Source organism: Scomber scombrus, chromosome 3 (genome assembly GCF_963691925.1).
Source record: "Scomber scombrus chromosome 3, fScoSco1.1, whole genome shotgun sequence".
NCBI lineage: Eukaryota > Metazoa > Chordata > Actinopteri > Scombriformes > Scombridae > Scomber > Scomber scombrus.
Window position 1 is genome coordinate 1,638,098 of NC_084972.1, and position 23,828 is coordinate 1,661,925.

Genomic DNA, 23,828 nt, shown 5'->3' on the forward strand with positions numbered 1-23,828 from the left:
TAGCTACGTGTTCACTACTTAAATTATTGATAGATAGATAGATAGATAGATAGATAGATAGATAGATAGATAGATAGATAGATAGATAGATAGATAGATAGATAGATAGATAGATAGATAGATAGATAGAAATGAGAGTATAAAAATACAAAAATGTTTTTCATTTGCATACATATATTGTTCAGCAGTAGTTTATTATTTATCCATGAAACAGTCCATTGTGAGTGTGTGTGTGTGTGTGTGCATTTATGTATATATGTAGATGAGGGATTACTGGCAATTAAACAGCCTGATGGTTTTGTCATCTGTGGCTGTTATTGATTTGATTATTATAAAAGACCTTAAGTGGACATATTTTTATTCTGGGGCTGAGCTGGAATATGTACTATACTATACTTCTACTGATCCCTATACAAGCTGCCTCTTTAAGGCCACACACCTGATGAAAACACTCTCCTTTCATAGGCTAGCTCCTGCTGGCTCTGGAGGCTACTTAAAGAACCAGTGGTTGTAGAATTTCAGTTTTATTTTTCTTTTGCTCCAAACAGCAGGTTCTCAAATACATCCAAACATGTTAAGAGTGTGATTCAGATCTGGAATATGAGAGTGGAAAATGTGAACAGTGAGCTGTGTGCGCTTGTGTGCCCTGTGTCTTTTTCTTTTGATTTTGACATGCAAATAGGAGTGTGTCATGACGCGGTTATGATTGGTGGAAGAGGTTCGTGCCCTGGCCTGTGGTTGGCTGCAGCCGGGAACCACCTGATATAAAAGGAGCCAAGATGGCGGCCGTCTGGTGGCAGCAGAAGATTAATGACTCATGTCATATATTTTATGTATATCTATAGGTTCATTAATTTATTTGTATAAATATATTTTCCTTATACACAACCTAATTTTGCTGGTGGCTACTTGGGATTTGGGGAAGATGGGGCTTATTCACGTTATGCCCTAGGCACCCCTAGACTGGGGCATAACACACAGTAACACAGATTAAGGAATAGATGGAAGTTTATTTACAAGATGTTGAGGCTGATGTCATCTCATCAGGAAAGTTTAAAAAAAAAAAAAGCAAATGAAAGATTGCGGGCAGCTGAAGCCTGAGCTTTACACAGTGCTGGGAGCATTGTTACTTATATTCACCTCAAGTATAGAAACTGTGACCATGTCTAATATCCAACATCATGACTGAGTATGTAAATGACAGATAATTACAAAAAGCATGCAATGTCTCCTTTAGAATCATGTATGTATCTAACTATTAACACTTTCAGTTGTACAGTACTTGTGCTTGGCGGGTCTGAGTCTCGACCATTTACACATGCATTCAGAGCAGGAGCATAATGGAAACTTAAAGATGGAAATAGATTTCTAGGTTCAGCACCCTTTTGTGAGTCTGCCTATTCAGCACACAGCTTCTTAGCCATTAGCCAGGTGTGTGATTGAGGTTAGCGCTATAGCAGTCATGCTAGTCCTCTCTTTCCTTTCCTCCTTTACCTTTGCACTTCCCCATACTGCTGCTTTCAGCAGAAATTAGCTGTATTAAGGCAGTGACTAATCGCTTCATGTTTTCTCTTCCACTGCATTTGCCGGCCAGGCCGCGGCTGTCTGGATCCATAGGTAATGCAAGCCCTATACGAAAGCCAGACCACCTCAATCAATAGCTGCCCCTGGGCAAGGACGGAGATTGAGGAGAGGGGAAGGAGAACAGGATGCCGCCTAATTCAATGAAATAGACATTACCCGGTGCTCGCAACGCGCCAGGGCATGAGTAATCATAGACAAATTCATTTTAGAGCCCAGGAGCCCAGTATTGCTTTCAATTAAGGGCAGAGTTTAGAGTGAGTGGGGTGCATATAGTGGAAGCTAGCGTGAGTGGGAAGAGGAAGGAGGCAGACACCGAAAAGAAGATATTCACAGAGAGCTCGGATCAGTTTCTGTTGACACTGCCAATTTGACAGCGAGGTGCTCTTCAGGCATTTAGTACAGCTGGTGTAGTCAGTGTAAGGCTTAACTAACCAGTTCACTATGAAGTGCAGACAATCATCCATCCACAAGAGACTGGCTGTTGTTGTTTTCCAACTAATGGAAAATAAGTATATTACATGATGCTGCTGATGGAGTGCTGGCAGAAGCAAATGTTGAAATGAAATAAAATATGGAGGAAAGTTTTGGATCCAAGCTGCACAGTGCTGTTCAAATCTGACAAGACTGGCAAACTGTGGAAAGGTTCTTAAAGTCAAATTGATTCAGCAGAGATGCAGAACAGTAGTTAACTTTCAGAAACTATTTGAATGTAATCACTAGCATCGTAGCCCTCAAACCAAAATGATCCACTGCACTTTTACAGAGAAATGAACCTCCAGACCACTGTTGATGTTACTACTTCAGATAGAATGAGAAAAAAACATTTCCTAAAGAAACTGATTGCTTTGAGCTGCTGAGTTCAATCTTTTTTTTTTTCTCTCCTGCCTTTTAAAATTAGTTTAACACTGCGAGTCAATGAAAAGTGACTTTCATGTATTTCCTAACTGAAAGGTTATGAAAACTCTTATCATGAGCTGAAGCGTGTTTGAAAGAAAATGGAGGGAGTGTGTGCTGTGTTACAGACGCAGAGCAGTGAATGATTTACAGGCATTTTATAACTCATGCTGAGCAAAAGTTATCATTTTGAGCTTATGAATAAGTGCTGTACTGAGCAGCTTGAAACTGAACTACAGTGTAAAATATGATGAAAATGGTAGAGATAATGTCAGTCTTGCTGGATTTCAAAATGTGATTCCTATCTCTGTAATCTAACATTGGCAATGTATTTCTAACCACTAAATTCTCAAAAAAAGCAGGCATTTAAATTTAACTGGTATATTTAATTATTTAATATATAGCAAAATACATTAGCGATTAGCATATCATTTCTAATTTTATTTTATTGAGACATGGTCAGTGCACAATCAAATATTAACCTTGTATAAAACAAGCAGAGATGCAGTGTGCCAGGTTTTAGCAAAATTGCTATTTTCTGCCCGTAGTCCCTGTGCAGGTAGATGGAACAATACATTCATTCAATTCAATGTAATTGAAGTACAACACACCAGGTCAGGAAATCTGACAAACATCATCACCCCCATATTCCACCCCGCCTAATCACAGTCATTCACAAATGTGTGCAATGTTGCAGCAATGAAATGATCAGGACACAGTCACTCCCACATCCTAAAACCAGTTTGCCCCTCCACCCTCAACTTTCACAAATATGTGCAAAGTATACATTTAGTTTAATAAAATGAAATTGATACAATGCTGTGCATCCCAAATCCTGTGACAATAATAGTATAGTAGGTCATTTTACAAGCTGGATTCAGTTTAATCTGCTGTACATTTACTTGACATAACAGTGATACTACTGTTCCTTAAGCACAGTTTAAATAATTTAAAAAAAAATTCAAGCTACTCTTAAAATGTTTTTGGTGTATTTTTTGGGGGCAGAGGGATGACTGGCTGATTCAAAACAGAGCTGTTGCATACTTGGTCAGGATGAAATTGCATCCTAACCCCCAATGCCAGCAGGAAGCCCTGGAAATGAACATTCCTGTACCTGTGTCACAATACAGACCTTCTTTTTTAAAAGGATTATTATTAGCAAAATGTTTTATCGTGTGTATCTCTAATAATAGCCTGTCTCAAATAAAGGCCTGGATCCGTCTTCAGTTGAGGTAACCAGTGACCTCAGCAATTACTATAGAATTTATTGTACAATGAAAATGAATGAGGCTTCATCCTGTTAACTGCAATGCATAATAACTGTACATGTCTGCATTATACATGTATGCAATGCAGCGTTTTGAAATTTGATTGGAGGTTTTAACAGGACTGTTATGATGAGTAAAAGACTCAAAACAGGGCTTGAGACCAAGATTTAGAACAGTTTGAAATATGATAGAAACAGAGAAGAATGGAAATGTGTCTTCAATGTTGTATTACTTGCTTACAATCGTAATTACAACAAAATGATAAGTATATTAGAGATGCTGAGCACAATGTTACTATTAAAATGTGGTATATTTTACACCTCTAAACACCCTGAGTATATGAATATAAGTATTACCTGCACTTTTAAATAAGCACTAATGCACAGTATTAAATGATTTCAGGTTTCTATGGGGACAGAAATAATAGAAAAAAAAAACCCATCTTGAGACTGGGCTTGAGCAGTGCTGGTTTCTACTGTACTAAATATGCAGTAGGAGCTACTATGTGGTATGCTTTGACAAGAACTAAATGTATCATAAAGTAAAATCCTGTTCACGTCTCAACAAAATCCAAATAAATCTTTTCATGTTTAATTCACACATCTACTGTACACATTTGGATACACTGAATCAAAACCATTCAATTGATACAGCACTGTAAACCTGTAGACTAAACAATGTAATTAGGAGGAATTTCTCATTTGAATATATGCATGTCCTGCAGCTGTCAGCATGATACTTACTGGGTGTTTTAGGTGCAGGTGGGTTAATCATTTCTGCCAAAGATGTACATTTACATACACCCACATACACATGACACCTACTCTCACATACTGTACATGGAGAAAAAAAAATCTTTCTGTCACTGTTTCCATGGCATTGACCTCATCTGCCCTTTCTCTGTATATATTTATCCAGCGCTCATATTGATGTTCTTTCTTTTTCATCAATTTACTCTGTCGCCCTACAGATTTAGTGATTTTCCCACCCTAGCGGTGTGTTTCATCTCATCACATCCTTTACATTCAAAAAGAGGTAAAAGTTTCATTAAAAAAAAAACAACAACAAAAAAACATGTGGGCATGCAGCCATTCAGCCTCTCAGGAATGTAATCACACAGTTGTTGTCGTGCATACATGTTTAAAGGATTTTATAAACTTGGACTGGTATTCATAATGTTTCCGTGAGAGAATAAAAGTGAGTGGGATGTAAGAGATATCATTCATGCATGCGTTCCTATGAAAATGCAATATAAACGAGGACACACTCAGAGAGGCGCAAACCTCCACCAACGCTGGACAATTCTCCAGCAGTGCTTTTGTTTATCAGTAAATAAAACAGTTACGGAGGCTGCATCTCCTCAAATTGCTTTTGAATGTGATTTCCTGACCAAAAAAAAGGCATTTGAATGCATTTTTTGTTTAGCTGCCAGTGTGGAAAGTCTCAAATGCCAGACTCTTTACCAGCTCTGGAATGTAGTTTAGGAGCCACTGTTGTGGTTAGAAACATGATAATGTATCTACAGATCACTGAAATGTAATCAACTGAACATTTTTTTTTTTAACTTCAATCCAACATCATTACTCAGAAACAGTAAGAATTTCTACGGTTGAGGAATCACAGATACCAGTATGCAACGTTTGTTACATTTAGTGTTTGTTATGACCAGTGATGGATGAGATGATAGAACACAACCATCTTTCAGACCAAAAAAAGTACAGTTTCTTGTAAGACTCAACATAATCCTTTCAGTGTGAGTGTTTCTTAGTGTTCAAACAGTTAGACACTGTTTTAAGAGACAACCGAACTGGTCGTTTCAGTAAGCACTAGGGGTGTGACGAGAACCGAACCGAATATCTCGTCTCGTCTCGTCTCGTCTCGTGAGCTGAGTGTATCGTCACACCCCTAGTAAGCACCCCATATGCACATTTTTACGTTCCTGTGACAGTGCCTCCTAGTGGCAGTAGTAAGGGGTGCTGTAAAGGGGTGAAAAGTTAGGATGCTCTCTGCGTCGCCGTGAACCCCTACGGCGTCCCCTGACGTGCAGCTCCCCAGAAATGTAACTACGTGTCGTGGCAACGCAGACCTCAAGGGCTGTGATTGGTTTGCTTGGTAGCAAAAAATATACAGAGTAATAATTAATAAATAGAACAATGTCGTGTGACAATCATGTGCATTACAACAAAACACTGCAGAAACTCAAAATCTTCTAGTCATAATAAATCTCATTACACTTAAAATAAGACTCATCACCAAAAAAGTAACTTTCACTTGTTTCAAGCACATTTTCACTTGAAATAAGTAGCTCAATCTGCTGAGGAGCAAGTTTTCTTAAATACTTGTAATACGAAAAAAAAAGTGGCCATTACACAGAAAATAAAGTGTGAAATGGTCTGTGTCATACCTGGGAAGGGACTAGAGACACCGATAACCATTCAGGAAAGGAGCACATCCCTCCACCACTCTGGCAGTGAATTACACTGCGACAAAACACGACACGATGGAGAGACGCAGAACTTCGAAAGGTGCACGACGTGCGTCCGGGCAACGGCATAGTTACGGCGTGGAGGTTACGTAGAAGCATAAATCAGGCTTTAGGACCCATGACTGACAGGGGTCCTAAAAATATTAGAACATTAGTTCATTTTTTAAATTAATTTATCATTATTAATAGACATTAATAGAATAGTTTAGTTACGATGTACTTATTAAACTAACACTTTATTTTTTTGTATCTAGCAAAAAGTTAAAAAAAGAAAAATCTACTTCTGATTTTATTATTTTGTTCATTATATCATTCTATAGATATAATTTTCCATTTAAGAATTTTAACATTAAGATTATCTTCATACTGTAAAAGTTGTTCTTCAGTACATTACTTACTGTGTGTGGTATCTTTTCATGGTGGTTCACCTGGCCTGGCAGCCGTAATGATTAAAGGTTTTTATAGACTGACAAATACCAAGTAGGGAGGAGGCTGGAATGGATCAGTGGGTCAACATCTGCTGTTTTTTTTTTTTTTGTTCTTTTGTTTTTTTGTTTTTTTGTTTTTTTTGGGAGGGGGGGGGGGGGAGTTGTTACTATGAACATGATCATCCATAAACCTTAAACACAAGATTGTTATTGTAACCATAACGACACTGAAACATTAAATACAGATATGTAAAATGAGGCAACAATAGAAAAACTTTTTTTTTTTGAAAGGTTTTCAGGGGGTAGTAATATTAAGTCAAACCATGATGTTTACCTAAACATAACCAAGTTGATTAAAAACTTAACTACAGTGTTGTCACATCATAAAACACACCTTTTCATTATCAACAGTGATATGTAATCCTTTTGAAAGGGACAGACGAATGATATCATGTTATTCTGGTGTGCACCGACCAACTGACTTAAAGCCCCTGAAATCTTTTTTTCAGATATTAAAGTTGCACTAATCAATATTTTTATTAAAAATTGATCTAGTGACTGTGTAATTTAAAAGATGTTTCATCACCTGTCTCTGACATTCCCCTCAGCTTTACAGGAGCTTTTACACAGTATGTTAGGCTCTTTCTCTAACCTCTGTGATAACCCTACTGTACACTACCTGCCCAGCACCAAACAGCACACACACAAAGTTAAGGATTAGCTCACTGTGTCTTTGTGTCTGCTGGATGTGTGAATGGGCAGCAGTCTGCAACATCTTAATAGAGTATTAGACTGCTTATTCCTCTCAACCCCAAGTGGTCAAAAAATGATATTAAAAAATGAATATGTTTTCAACACTCCACTCCAGCATCCACTGTGCTCACATTAGGCTGTTTCTGCTGAGACGTATAGTACCCATCAAAAGACTGAAGGTGAATAAGAAGGTGTGTCTAAACTTCTGACTGATTCTACAGGCTTCAAAATATGCCTACAGAAACCTACAAGTGAGCTACAGATGGTGTGTCTGTGCTTCAAAATGTAGAAATCATTTTTATTTAGGATCAAGCTGTATATGATCAGTTATATCAGGGACAACCCTCTACTTGCCTAAGCTTAATGTTACAGATAAACTGAGTGCTGAAACTTACTTTATTCAAACTCATTGGCAGAAAGCTAATGGAGTGTAGCCCTGAGGTTAGTACTCTCACACTTGCGTGACCCCTCTCCAAAAAAGAACTTCAAGTTGTTTCAGTGACAAAGTCTCAGAACTGAGGAAAACTTGATTTATTAACCTTGTGTTATACCGGGGTTAACTATCATAAATGATGCATTCATCTTCCCAACGGTCTGATGTCAACGAGCAAGATGACATTATTCATGCATGCAGACCTCCTGTGTCTCTCATACTGTTTCAGACAACTTCTGAGATAGCTTTACATCTATTCAGTGCTTGTGCTCAGGGTCATGCATGGCGAAAAGTGTTCCAAACAGACCTCAACAGAACACAGTACATTATAAAACAAAAACAGAACAGCTAATTAATGTTTTTTTCATCAACCGCTGCTTCCCACATCAAGAATGACTTTTGAACATTGAGTTTCTTTTTTTGGTTTTAACAATGAGCTGTGGTGAGATTGCTGTTCTAGTGAATTAGTATTTGGTGTCACAATTTAATCTTTTTTGTTATCATATAACATACATGTTTGTTATACATGTTTCATCTCCAAGCCCAAGCTGAGATAACCCTGATAACATCACTATAAGCTGTCTTCACACATGGACTCACAATGTCCAGACACTCAGGTCAGGACACACAGCAAGAGATTTCCTGTGTCAGACACATTTTCACTGACTGGAAATACATTGTTTGGTTTAAGTGAGGGGTGCAGGGGGCAGGACATGATCCAAAAAGTATACTATGGTTGTAATTGAGCTTTTTTTTAAGCTTTCCACCAGAAATAAAACATCTTTTATTTCATTAGAAATGACAGGAAGTGATGTATCCCAAGAGCTAGCTTCACAGTGGAGCGTTCAGACCCAGTCAGAAAAATGCAGCTTAGCTTGCATGTGTAAAATTGAGTTGACTGCTGGAAGTGAAAGACATCGAATTTAAGTGTATGTTCTGCTCGTTCAACAGTTGTTTGATGAATTGCTCGTACCATCTCCCTCACTGCTGGATTTTGTTGCACTTACACACTTACACAGGACATCATCCAAATATCACAATATTAAAGTAACTCCATTACTTTTGATCACAAGCATGAAGTGCTTCAAAAACAAGTAAAACAATTAAAAATCAATACAAAAACTAACAGATGACCTATATTAAGACTTTAAAATGGGTGTAATGTGTTGTCTCCTTCTGGTCCTGGCTTGCAGAGTTCTGAATCAGCTGTAGCTGATTTCTGAGGGTTTTGGTAGACCAGAAAGGAGAACATTACATAACATAGTCCAGCCTGCTTGTGTTAAAACAGTGCATCAGTGTGTCACTCAGAGAAAGAAATGGTCGCACCTTTGCAATTTTTTAATCTACACATGATAAACATTACAGAGAACATTGTCAGTTAAAGTCTCTGATGAAACAGAGCTCGGTCCAATGGTTGTGTGAAGCATCACACAGGTGTACTGTATGTTTAACTTATTTGTACGATGCTTTGTGGCAGCCATACTAAATGTATTTGTAATCTGATTACATGTTTTCTTCCTGTAACTTTGATGAAATACAGTTAGTTCTTATTTTGTATCCTAATTCAATAACTAGCATTCCATGTATTCCATTATCCCCCCCAAGCCTGCACTCACAGCAGCAAGCAGATATAGCCCACTGCTGCATTCACACATGGACTCAATTGGACATTACACAGTTTGTATTAGGGAGCTGTCGGGGTAATGTCTATTTAACGTCTGGTCTGACTGATTTGGACATTTGCATTCACACTTACAGCTCCTCCAGGTAATGAAGGGGTATTTCAGGGTTGCAGTATGAAAGAAGCTTTAGAGAAATATTGATGACCATGAATTCAAAACATCAATATTTCAACATTTCAACATCTCATTTCTCTTAGAATTATTGTGTCAGTAAAAGGGCTATTTTGTATAGTCATTTTGAAAAGGTGTTGATTATGATGATTTATATACATGGTATTTATTGTGATTTGTCTGTCACATAATAAATCAGCTAATAAGGTAAACAGAAGTGGCTTCTGACACTCTGATGAAGGCAAGAGAGCTGAAAATGTTTCATGAAGAATGCGCAATGTGTTTTAATATGGATGGACTTGATGCTCACACTGGTCTGCACCTCACTGTGTGTGCACTATCAAAGGAAAAAATGATTTTCTCAGACTGGATAGAGCTCCCGAGCCAGAGAAGACATTATAAAACAGTTTTCAATGGTTGGGTAGTACTCCTGAATAAAATAAGTGGAATGCTCCTTTAAACAAACTTTGAAAACATGACAGGGAGAGCAGTGTACAGCAACTAAACAACCACCACATTTGGACAGAAGTGAAATCTCACTTGTCCACAGTTCAAAGTAAAGCAAAGGGTAGTTATCTGCAGCCTATAAACAGTCCAAAACCCACCACAGCACTATTTCAGGGAAGATGAATGCTGTTTTCAACAGTCATCTTGAGCTGTTTTTCTATGTATTCCAGTAAATGGCAAAGCAACGCACCTCGCCTGATTTCCAGTTACATCTCAATGAAAACTGTGTTTAACAGCTCACGTCTTATCTCATCCTCCACATCGCAGAGCTCAACTAGTTTTCACTGACAGGAGAATTACAGGTCTGTGCTGCTTACAACGCGGCTTGAATGGGAAACAGCACAGAAGCAAAACCTGCTCGGAGCCAAACACAAAGGACCATATCTGAAAGTAGGGTTGAATGTACAGTGATTAATTAGGCCCATGTGGCCTGTTGTATAGGGTTGTCATCTCATAATACAATTGTGAAATAGGTGTGAGTATGCAGTCAATTAAATAAAATTAAAGCAAAAATATTATATCAGTTTGTGCTTAAACTAAATCAGTTGAACATGTTTCATCTCATTAATTCAGAGCAAATGGAAGTGTGTGGGTATCTCTGTTGTCAGGCCACATGCAGGGAGGTGTAGGGTAGCACTGGACTTGTAGCTTTGTATTATATAGTCAGCTGAGTGCACTGACTGTTGAGATAAAATGAAACTGGGTCATAGTGGCAGGAAAGGATAAGATGTAGATAGGAAGAGAGCAACATTGACAAAAGATGATACCACAAGTGGAACATATTTAAGATTAGTATTTTTTTTTTTTTTTATGGTAATATTGAACTCCCAAAGGCCTCTGATATTTCTTTTGATACGACGGTAGACAAATGAAAATACGTGCGAATGTCTCCACTTATGACATTTCAAACCTGTTTGAGCAAGCACCCATTAATAACTGTCAGTATCAAGGTAAATGCTATGAATTCAAATCTGATTAGAGCAAGAGGAGTGATTTACAGACAGTCCACAGTGATACTACAGAGAAATTCACCTTGAATGTTCCATGTATTAAAAAATATGAATGTGTTTCAGATATTCCCATGCCATGAATGATATGGGTAATGACATGACGTACATTTTTTTTTTTTTTTACAGTTTAGACCACTTAACATTACACTACATTACTCATATAGTATTGAGTAATGTAGTAAAGATTTAAGAGATACTATGGAAGGAAAGATGTTTCTATATAATGAAATCAGGCACAGTAACTTTATCACACGAGCATGGCTGGCTCTACAATATGGGCAATCTGAGCAGAAAGGGGCTTTCATTTTGTTGTCGGGCTTTACAGAACTACAACATAATGCGTGACCCATTCTCTTGATGTTGATAATTATGGTCACTATCAGAAACCTAGTGTGTCCAAAACGAAATATGGAGTTACAAGGTTTCCAACTACAGCAGCATTATCCAATCAGAACAAAATAAGTTTGTTTCGGGGACATGAGCTTCAGTACCCAGGGGCCCCTGGGGGCACTAATGCAACCTTGCACATAAGGCCACCCAGCTATCATCCCAACTCAGTGTAGAAGCTGTGGGTCTGCGAGGCTAACAACTTAGCATGCTGATAATTTTGTTCCAGATGTGTGGACTGGAACAAACTTTATTATTTATTATAACTTCATTGGACTTTCTGACAAAGTGAAATATGCTCCTGAGGATTAAGTTAAACAAGTGGCTGCACCTCTACAATGGGAAACCCATAACAAATAAAATTTAAAATAACAATGAAGTCATTAAGACAAGATAATAAACATACAGATCTATTAACATTCACAGAACAGCACATGTAATATGGCATTTCTTACTTGGTTCTTCCACACGTATATCATCCAGCTCTTCCTTTGAAAGGCAATTTTCAAATGTTTCTGCTGTGATCTCTGCTGTCTAAAAATGTCTGCGCTGTTGGATCCTGTCTGTCCTGCTGTTATTACAGACAAGTCTGAACCAGCCACAGCTGACCTGCCCATGGACTTGCCTCAGTCTGTCAAGCTGGTGATGTTTAACTGGCAATGGTCGAAGAATCACGGGGAAATGGATTTTTTTCAAATGCAGTCAGAAAATAAATATTAAATAAAAAAACACTACTACTGCTCCTGTCTTGACACATTGAATGAACCATACAACATACTGTTGAACAGAGTGATTTTAATACATTGTGTTACAATTGATTTTGAATATGGTTTCTGGTAGTTCACTTCGGTTCTCTATAGTCACCAAAAGCCAAATACTTCATCTCAGAGAAATGTATTATTATTCAACTGGTCCCCTGTTTATGTTGAGTGTCCAGGGGAGGGGGCTTGGATGCCCCAGGCAACATTGTGTCCCAAGTGTGTCCAGTAGCTACAGCTACTGCTCTTTGAGTAAACACACAGGTATTAAAGCCCTGGCCCTGGCGTTCCCTTCAACTATCTTTCTCTCACAGCTTCTGCAAAAAAAATGACTCCTCTGGCCTCAGGCTTTCACTCTGCGGACATTGACTGTCAAAGGATGCCCTCTACACACAAACACACACACACACACACACTCACTCATCGTCCTCCTCACTTGTCTGAGGTGTTTTAGGGTTCCCTGTCAGCTCACTAACACTGTGACTAACGCTGACTGCAGAGGGCTTGTCTGAGGGGAAGTTGAGAAGGAGGCCAGTAGTGCAAAACCAAATATTGAATTGACTTTATATGTATGATTTCGCTAACGGCAGCAGAGGACACATCACGGCCTCGTAATAATGACATTTTGAAAATCTCTATTTACCACATGAATGAAAATGAGATGTTGATGCTGCTTTTCCAGCAGCAGCCTCTGTTTGGTGTTCATCATGTTTATTCTGTGAGCAGTGTTTAATTGGAATTCAGATGAGTTGGCAGTGCATGCTGTCAGCTGTTTTCAGAGGACATGAGATAGTTATAAAATGTCATTTCTCTCTGATATATCCCTCTAAAGCCTACTCAGTGTCACATCAATACTGTATCCTTCTAGTGGTGACACAAGGTTGCTTTTCCTGTTTCCCCCAGGTATATACGGGCCAGATGAGGGATGGTCATCAGCCTACCCAGAATGCAGAGAGAGAAACCAGTCACCAGTCAACATTGTGGACCAGGATACCAAAGTATCCACAGAGTATCAGGAACTGACACTGGAGGGCTTTGATAGTGAATCATCTAATAAGACATCTATGAAGAACACTGGCAAAACAGGTACAGTAAACACAACACAGGCTTGTACTGCAGATTGAATGTACCTGTTTAAAGCTTATATATGTGACATAACTCATGATGATACTCTCATGCTGAGTGAGATGATTTAGACTGTTGAAAATAAGACAAATATCTATATGGAGATTTTAGGGCAGACTGAGTAGCAAATCATTGCTGATGTGATGTATGAGGCCTTTGAAACACTTTTTAGGTTCCAACATTTAACACAAGTTAGACAATGACACTCATTTTCATGATTTTCACGACTCCTGACCTTTCATCTCAGGACCATGTTCAGGAACATTTCCTGCATGGGGTCATGTGTGAATGGGAGCAACCATTGATATTTAGGGAAATCTCTACTGCCAAGTTCCTACAACATTTCAGAGAAAATCCCAGTACAGTTGTCTTGTTATTGAAATCAGTAATATAGGGACAGTAACAGGGATGAGTACGTAGAGAGTTACTTGCAGCTGATGAAAAACACTTTCACATGGAGCTAGCGAACCTGAATCTGGGACTTATTTATGGTTGCTTTGAAAATGCTTGTACAGGTGATTTGACAACTGTTAAGCAATACCTGTTATTTGTTTGAATAGACACTCTTTTTTTCAAGAATGGCTGGAAACTGGACATATTCAGAAATAAGGCAGCTCTTCTCACTCTGCACAGAGCAGTTGGCATCCATGTGTTGCATGACCACCATCAGCTGGACTGTCCCTTGCCCCACCTATTCTGACATTGTTCCTGAATGTAGCTGTATGTGTAGTCATTTAGTGGGTACTATGTGTGAAAGAGGCTTAATAGACAGATTTATATTAAATTTGCTTAGTTATCTCGTGCCAAGAGGAAGAACCCATAGCCTGTATGCACATGGATGTAGTGAGGTGTGACGACCCCATTGGTTTATATTGGAGCTGGTTTGAAGCCCAGAGTTGATGGTTGGCTCCATCTTTTCTATTTGGAATAAATAGGAGTGCAGGGTGTTTCCTTCCATGCTCTGGAAACACACCCAGCTACCTTGGACCCAAGCTAATGCTAGTTTAGTAATACAGAGTGCTGCACTTGAACTAACATTAGTTACTTTAGCTAAACTGTGCTTACAGGACAGGTATCATTTTATAAGTCAAGTAATGTAAAACTTGGTGAAATATTTCAACAATAGTCCAACTCATTGCGAGTCCCAGAGCAGGGGATAGCAGGTGGTGAGCCAGGTGTCAATCAACACCCACACAGCAGACATCAAAGCTACTATACGTCTTTAAATCTTAAGGGAGTTCCCTTCAGTCTGACATTTTCTTTAGTGTATAAATGTAATTTTTGGGAGACTGGCACTAAGATGTGGGAATGTGACATTAAATGAGTCAGACAGGTTGGAAACAAAGAGGTTAGCCAAACTTATAAGAATAAGAAAAGTCAATTGCTTTCTGGTTCAACTACTTGTTATGACTATATAGATTATTATTAACACCTGGTGCTTTCAGTTTTACTTTACCTCTAAATAAGGGGCATTGTGTTTCTGCCCCTTCGGACTTCATTGTAACAATATTGCTAGAAAATATCAAATACTTTGGTGAGTATAGTACCATAACTTATAGAAATGATGGTCAAAACTACAAAAATAAGACTTAATAAAATGTATTCAACATCAAAATAGCATTGTGAGTCATGTTCTCTGCAGTTGTTTATGACAGGATGTTTGGAACCATATAATACTGTGACAGACCACAGTGCAGAGAGAATGAAGAGTGGAAATGTGACAGCTCTAATAATCCCAACTCATATTGGCAGATGTCTGCATGTCAAACTGTTACATCACTCCTCTGCACATGATTATAAAACAGGACAGGTGCAATATGTAGCAAGTCATTTATGATAAAGATTACACATCCTATTTTCACTCAGACATGCTGTAGTCACATTAGTACAAGTGGCATGGCAGGTGTCACCGCCTGTAGGATTCAGCACCAGGCCATCTGCACACAGCTCTCCTGGCATCACGAGGACTCTCCTTGTCAGCCGCAGATATTTTTCACAATTTCAGTTTGTCACTAAGATGGATGATCCTTTCCCCTCGGTCGAGATATGGAGTTGAAAGGCTTTTGAGAGGCAGGGGGCCACAGGTGGTTGGTAGGGCTGTTGACAACACTGAGAGTGCTGCCCAGAGCACAGCTGAGTGTTTAACACAATAATGTGTTACATCCCATCATTTAATCCATCAAGGATTATGTGAGTCGTATGTGGTGACACATTTGAGTATTTTACTGTTTCTTCTATAGGTTAACAGTAGCTTTACTAAGCAGGTTTGTTTTGTAAAAAATAAAGTCTATACTGATGCCTTCATAACACAGACAGGCTGCGACACATAGACATATCAGATCCTTTCCTCTGAAAAAACAGAGCTGTGGAATATAATACAACACATTGTTAAAGATGAAACCAGTGGTTTCCAACCTTTTTGTCTTTTGACGTCTTACAAAAAGCAGTGTGTAGTCGGCTCACATGTCAGATGTCTATGAGTTGTTAACAGCTCCACCAAATAGTGATTTTTCCCTCTAAACTTCTCACATGCTTTCATTTCAATAAATGTTCAAATGATCCAATATTTCAGCAAAAATCAAAGATTAGAGAAAAAGTCCAAAAACTGAAAACACATTTGTGTATCAGAACTTAGTTTTTAGGTTGGGAACCACTGGACTAAACTAGCTAACAATATATAAAGTAGTGTAAACTAGCTCCACCTCCAGCAGCTACAACAGTAACATGCTGCTCTAACACTGATGCTTCACTATTAATAATCTAATGATGTCATAATAATAATATATCAGTCAGAGGACCAAACCACTACTTTTACTGTAATACTGCATACTACATCACTCATAATACTGCAGTACTTTTACTGTAATACTGCATACTACATCACTATAATACTGCAGTACTTTTACTGTAATACTGCATACTACATCACTATAATACTGCAGTACTTTTACTGTAATACCGCATACTACATCGCTCATAATACTGCAGTACTTTTACTGTAATACTGCATACTACATCACTATAATACTGCAGTACTTTTACTGTAATACTGCATACTACATCACTCATAATACTGCAGTACTTTTACTGTAATACTGCATACTACATCACTCATAATACTGCAGTACTTTTACTGTAATACTGCATACTACATCATTCATAATACTGCAGTACTTTTACTGTAATATTGCATACTACATCGCTCATAACACTGCAGTACTTTTACTGTAATACTGCATACTACATCATTCATAATACTGCAGTACTTTTACTGTAATACTGCATACTACATCACTCATAATACTGCAGTACTTTTACTGTAATACCGCATACTACATCACTCATAATACTGCAGTACTTTTACTGTAATACTGCATACTACATCTCTCATAATACTGCAGTACTTTTACTGTAATACCGCATACTACATCACTCATAATACTGCAGTACTTTTACTGTAATACCGCATACTACATCGCTCATAATACTGCAGTACTTTTACTGTAATACTGCATACTACATCGCTCATAATACTGTAGTACTTTTACTGTAATACCGCATACTACATCGCTCATAATACTGCAGTACTTTTACTGTAATACCGCATACTACATCACTCATAATACTGCAGTACTTTTACTGTAATACCGCATACTACATCACTCATAATACTGCACTACTTTTACTGTAATACCGCATACTACATCACTCATAATACTGCAGTACTTTTACTGTAATATTTCAAGTATAAGCTCATAATACTTTTAGTGTACTTTTAGTCAAGTATTTTCATGCAGCGCTTTTTCTTGTAATGGAGTTTGTTTACATGTTTTGGTAATTTTACTGAAGAAAATGATGTGAATATTCATCCACCACTGGTTAATTGCATTGTAGGTATTGTGTGACATTTTTAATTTCCACTGCTCTACAAGAACGTCACACTACTTCATGTCTTGGCTCTGACTAGTGTTGTCCTTCTGCAGGAGAGAACAGTTTTGTGTAAATCAAATATGAACATGTATGTATGGAGACTTTATCAATCAGTAATGCATTTACTGTGGTATAGTTGCAGGCTGTCGTCAGTCAGTGCATTGGGACAGTATACTGTGAGCTGCTTATAATAGAAAAAATGGTAAAGATGTAATGAGTGTAAAATAAAGTAAGAGAGCCAACCCTGACACTAACATAGCGTGAAATACAAATTCTTGTGCAGTCTTTGTGAGATGTGCCAGACAGTGGGTACATAAAATTGGAAGTTATAAGCTGTGACAGTTGTAGGATAAAAGTAAGTCCACTCTAAATATGGGATGGAGAAGAACACTAACGCTAACTGATAAACTTATTTTGGGGGATTGTTTCTGATTTTTGGTGTTCCAGAGTTCTTTCTTTTTAAAGCAGCACTCCCACATTAGCATTTCCACACAAGATCCTGCATAATGTAATAAGCCAATTGTCAGGACATTAGCTGAGAATATTTTTAGCCGCAGTGCTGGAAATGCTCTAAATATAGCAAAATCATTATATGATTTTTGTTGTGTCCGATACTTTGTCCTCAGTATAAAATATTGCAGCTTTTAGGGGAATCGTTGCTGAGCTGGATATATTAATTTTTATGTGAGACTTTAACACTAAATGTGTGATGCTCACAGCAGGCTGAGTTTTTAACCCAGCACAACCTCGCTTTATTTGTCCAGAATTGTTATATGTACATTCAAAATATGTAACATGCTGTAGGTTATTGTATTACTGCATGTCATCTCCTTTCATAAAATCAAACATCCTGTTAGTGTTCACCAGCGTAATGCACAGGGACAAACAGTGTGACTTCTTCAGATGAAATGAAAGCTGTCAGTCATCTCCACACCTGCCGCTGCGCTGCGTCACAGCACAGACCTGGAACAGTCACACACAGAGCAGCTCCTCACTAACTGCTGTCATGGCCTCTCGTTCATTTCCTCACTGTCTGTCAAGGTAAAGTTTACATCTGCTGGTATGACAGAGCAGAAAGCTCTGCTGCCAGGAGAAGAGAGTGTATTGATATATGGCTTATGTGGTATATATTAAAAAATGAGTAGCATATATTGACTTGATTGAAAGACTTTAGTCATACAAATAATAGGTACAGTATTACAGTCTAATACGCTCAAGATCAGCTGATATTATCCTTCTTGGCATTGACTGTCTGGTCAGATTCATGTTTTTGACTTTTTCTTTGATCAGATTGTTCTTGAATTAAATTTCAATAATGGCATTTATTTGATTTGATTTGATTGGATTAGATTCTTATTTACTGTTGCTTGTCTTTAAATAACATTTAATATTTGGGAACTTTTACTTATTTTGTGCAGTGCAAAACATACATTGTAAAAAAACATGTATGGCACACATATCAGCACAATTCAGGGAAATCAATCTGCTGAAGGAACCTTATTGGTGTTTCATGCCAACTAGCAACTAGATGATATCTCCACCCAGACTATCATACACCTGTAGTGTTCATCTGTCATTCGTCATTCATACTGCATGCACCATTGTTAATCAATGGTGCATGGTAGCAGTGCAGCCACAGTTGTATTTCCATGGTGACGCACAGACTCTGGATGTGTTGATTTCCCAGCATCATCCTGGGGAAAATACTCTACAATACTTTCTGTTTATTAAGCCATGCATATAAGAGTGTCATTTGTCATTGCAGCCAGAGTGTTAATTATACAGTTATCCACTCAGCCAAATGTCAACTATCTTTCAAAACAGCTACACAGAGGAAATGGGAAGGGAAATCATAAATGCGGCTCCTGCAGCTGTTTATGAGTTCCTGTGGTTCAAGTCATATGATGTCAAAAAGCTCATTTGCATTCAAGCTGAAAGTGAGTGTGAGGAAAAGCAACAATAAAAGCCAACAATGCAGAGTCACATCAACAGATGCTACTGTAAATCCCCTGATTTAACAAAGTTAACAAAGGTTAACACACTCATCTACAGTAAAGTTAGCATAACTTTTACTGTGGTAACACTTATCCCATCACATGACTCATGACTTCTTCTTTTCATTCAGATTCTTTTCAAGCTAGTTTCGAGTGAGCAGATTGATTTAATGATCCCTTCCATGCATGTTTTAAGATCCTTATTTCAGTTATAATTTGTGTCTGATATGATTTTTTAGACCAACAAAATAAAAAAAAATAAAACAGAATCTATGAATATGTACATCATAAAACATTTCATTTCAAATCTGCTGTACACAATATGTTTCTCCTACTCCACTAAAACAGTCCATTGTCAGAGTATGTACACACAACCTGTTCAGAAAGGTAACACCTCTTAAACTTAGATTTAAGGTGAGAAAGTCAGTAGATTCATGTGAAAACAAGCACATACATAGACATATGTCATTCTGTACAGTGAAGCTCAGATGTCCAATGATGTGAGTGGACCGATACTTTACTGTAAGTGTAAAGTCCTGCTAGTTGTCCCTTGAGGCTGCAGTGTTCAGTGGACCTGTCAATATGAATGTATATGTGAGCCTGGTAGAGATACCAGCCTGTAAGTGTCATAATGTAATAATAGCTTATCATATTCATTATATTTTTCATTGTCCCCTTAATACTCTACAGTTGTGATGTTACACTGAATGTTGTTTCAACATTACAGTTCAGCTATGACTGCTATCAGTTATCTGCACATATATTATAAATGTAATATAACATCAGTGAAGGCTGAATAAATATAGACAGTTGTCAGCTTCTGGACAATCTAAATAAGCTCCCTGTTTGGTTTAGATGTTGACAAGTGGATAAAGATGTTCCTATTAATGCTACATGTGCTACCTGTCACCTGCTGGACTCAAAAAAGTTCTCCAAAACATTAAGGGTTCGTTCTCATTTGTTAGCAGCAGAGAAAGGGTCAGAGGTCATCCTGATCATCAGACACTCTAACATTACTCTATATAGTCTATAATAGAGGTGTAAAACTCACTTTAGTTCAGGGGCCAAAAACAGCTCAGTTTGATCTCAAGTGGGCCAGACCAGTAAACCCATTGCATAATAACCTGTAAATAATACATAATATATATATAATAACTTTACTATAATAAAGCATCTATTTACAAACAGATGAGCAGCCTGAGATGTCTAAAGAAAAATGAGTGAAATTCAATTTTATTTTGCACAGAAGCTGCTGATTGATGTTCAATATATGAATGTGTTCAATATGACCACAATGTATTCTGATCAGGGAGGAAAAACGCCTGAAACAGCAGAAACATTGGAATTACTTTTCTTTCTTAAATTTTCATACTTTGCAAACTTATCCTGTGGGTTGGATTGGACCTTAGCGCCCCTGGTATATAGTTTATTAATCTGATATATATGCTGTTATTGTGAATGATATAATAGAAATCATGTATCAACAATGCTATAAATAGTACATGTTCATTATCATTACAATAGTATAATACACTGCAGTAGAAAGATAGAACCTTGTGATTTGAAAAAAAAAGAGACAATCATAAACACCATCTATCATGTGTTTGAGGTGGTTTCCAGTGTGCTCTGGGCTAGTAACATCTCTCCTGACCTTTCCTTCACCCTGTTGTTGTGATGCGTCCTCTCTGGTAGTGACCTGACAGCACAAATCTGCTGAGCACTGTGGACAGCATGCTCCTCTGTGGAGTGTGAGAGGCTAAAGAGAGCCAGAGTGTGATGGTAGATAAACACACCGATATACTTGTTGACTTTCTTATGTGGAGCCAATATCAATGTTATCTGTGATTTTGTTTTTCTCTGTGTGATCACTCCAAGATGGATTATCCTAGAAGACTGAAACTGCTAGCCTCTGTCAAAAGTGAAAAAGTAGACTGTACAACTATTCCAAAGCAGTTAAAGTTTTCTTCTTTTTTTCCCCCTTTGAGCAACACACAATAACAGACTGGATCAAGTGAAAGGTAAAGGTCCATTCCATAATGTTGTCAGACACTTGTAATAACTATCAGAGCCTGTCAGTGGTAAAAACAAGAACTTTTAATGGACGTACATTGACGGGGGGGGTTTGGGCCTGTCGGATAACATTGCAGTCTTTTTTGCGTCTGCCAGCAAAAGCACTCTCGCTCAATACTGCACCAATTTCAAAAAATAGTTGTCCCCATTAGACACAAAAAGATGGGAAAATAGGTCCAGGTGGAAAAATACTGAAGTTTCCCCATAAAAAGTATTAGTTTTATTTTCAAAATCTATTGAAGACGTGATATATATGAGTAAAGGTTGAAGTCTTCAAAAAAATGAAAAGCATTATGTAAAATAGTATCTCAAATATGGGTCGATATGCATATGTGGTAGCCATAGTAACAATTCTAATCACAGTGTGACCATTGGAAGGACAGTAAAGCTGAAGAACAAAGAGTATCCCTGAGTGCTTCTAAATTCCCTCAGCAGCCTCGTTGCTGTACCCATTTTCCTTTCCAATTTTCACTGACTGATTAAGGTCACAGAGAGTGAGTAAATGTCCTGTCCACCTCCTAGGCCCCGCATCATGAGCGGGTGGCAACACTTCACTGAGGTGTGAGACATCCGTTTGTCTGAGTGCAGCTAGCTCAATCAGGCGAGGCGGACACACTGTGTGCTGTCCTCCCCTGTGAGTCGACCAGCCAGCTGACCTTCAGGTAGAAGATCAGCAGCACTGACACCCAGCACTCACAGCAAGCTGAGAGTGAAAGACAAAGACAGAAAGAGAAAGACCTCATCATCGCAGTTAAGATGAACAATTCTCTGACACGTTTGATGCAGAGCGTCCCCAGGCCTTTAGTGACTGAAACCAGCTCCCGAGGCCACCGAGGCTGCTTGTGGAGAGAGAAAAGAGATGATGATGATGATGATGGCCACCTGCAAAGTAAGAAACACAGTAGAGCATCATTTAAATGGATTTGAGGTGCCGCAGCATGTAGGGAGCCATGTAAAAATGCTAACACAAACAACAGCTGCGAAACAAAATGGCGTGCAGCTTCTGCTCCCCCCCCAGCTACATAATGCATGGATAACAAGACAAATGTCCCTGTGTTTTTTCCATGAATTATGCATGGCTTCTGCACTGTTTCTAAACGACAGATGAGCGGTTTATCTGTGGAGAGATCACCTGGTGGAGATGCTGCTGAATACTGTGATGGAGCTGGGAAAGCGGTGGAGAACCCCCCCCCTTACTGCAGAGCAAACTTAAATCAGAAATTTCACTGGAGTTTTCTTGACAGCTGGACTGACTTCTTGTCCTTGAATGTGGATTAAATAACATGTTATGGGAGTGAGAAGAAAGAGTTCACAGCCCTTTTAATAGCTTCTAAACTATAAGCTAAAATTCATTATATCCCCTCTGAGGAGCCTGCATACCACAGTGTGTCTGTAATGCAGACTATTCAGTGCTGGCACACAGTACATCACATACATCAACTTCAGAACCCTCAAGTATTCAACCACCAGTTTACTACTACCATCTCTATAGAATAATATTTGTCGCTTTTTCAAAGGGAAAATAAAAAGGATTTTCAAAAGATTGAAAGGTATGATGATGTTATGAACCATGAGATTCAATTCAATTCAGTTTTATTTATAAAGCACCAAATCACAGCAAAATCCATCTCAAGGCACTTTTCACATAGAGTAGGTCCAGACTGTACTCTGTAATTAAGAGACTGATCCTCTCTGAAAGAAAAAGAAGGTAAAACAAAAAGAAGCTCAGTACAGTCCATGGTTAGAAAGCAAGCAACAGAACAGTATCCACGAGCGGAGAAGCACCTTCATAAGGGAGCGTGCCCAAATACTGTCACACAAACAAATGTGTTGAGCTGTTGCTGCTCGTGCTCTTGCTCTTGCTCTTGCTCTTTGAAATATATATTTTTGAATGATCTAATTATATGAATAACAAACAATGAACAATACAAATATAAAGATATAATAGGTCCAACCCTAACTGAATTAAAAACTTCAGAAACGTTGCTGTAGTGACACCAACATGTAGGCTGAGCAGTTATTTTGGCGAGTACAAAGTAGACAATGTCCAAAGCTCTGCACATGTACACACAGGTAGACCCACACTGTAATGTGAGTTATATTTAAAGAGGTCAATGCAAGAAAACCTCAGAGTCCTTTTTATTTACCTGTATATATTCATATTCTATGATATTCTAATATAGTATGTAAAATGGGTCTCTTAATGTGTTATCAGTTTACATGATAATTTATGACAGAGTCTTGGCCAAAGTCTTGATGAAATGACAAACCAGGTCTCTCTCTCTAACTGAGCTTTCTCTATAAATGGAACACAAGTGTTGAATGGAAATGAGGCGTCCGCATTGCTTAACAGAACACAAGAATCTCTTCAGAGGCATTTGTGAATGTGAAAATAAGGCCCTCTTTTAA

The 23,828-nt window shown here is 38.2% G+C and overlaps 1 protein-coding gene across 1 annotated transcript in view; it reads left to right on the plus strand.

Moving 5' to 3' along the window:
* The window catches only part of ptprga (protein tyrosine phosphatase receptor type Ga), a 472,388-nt gene that overhangs the window by 273,379 nt on the left and 175,181 nt on the right, over positions 1-23,828 (plus strand). The window contains exon 3 of the mRNA XM_062416078.1: positions 13,204-13,386. Within this exon, the coding sequence (XP_062272062.1) occupies positions 13,204-13,386 (183 nt within the window). The remainder of the gene's footprint in view (positions 1-13,203; positions 13,387-23,828) is intronic.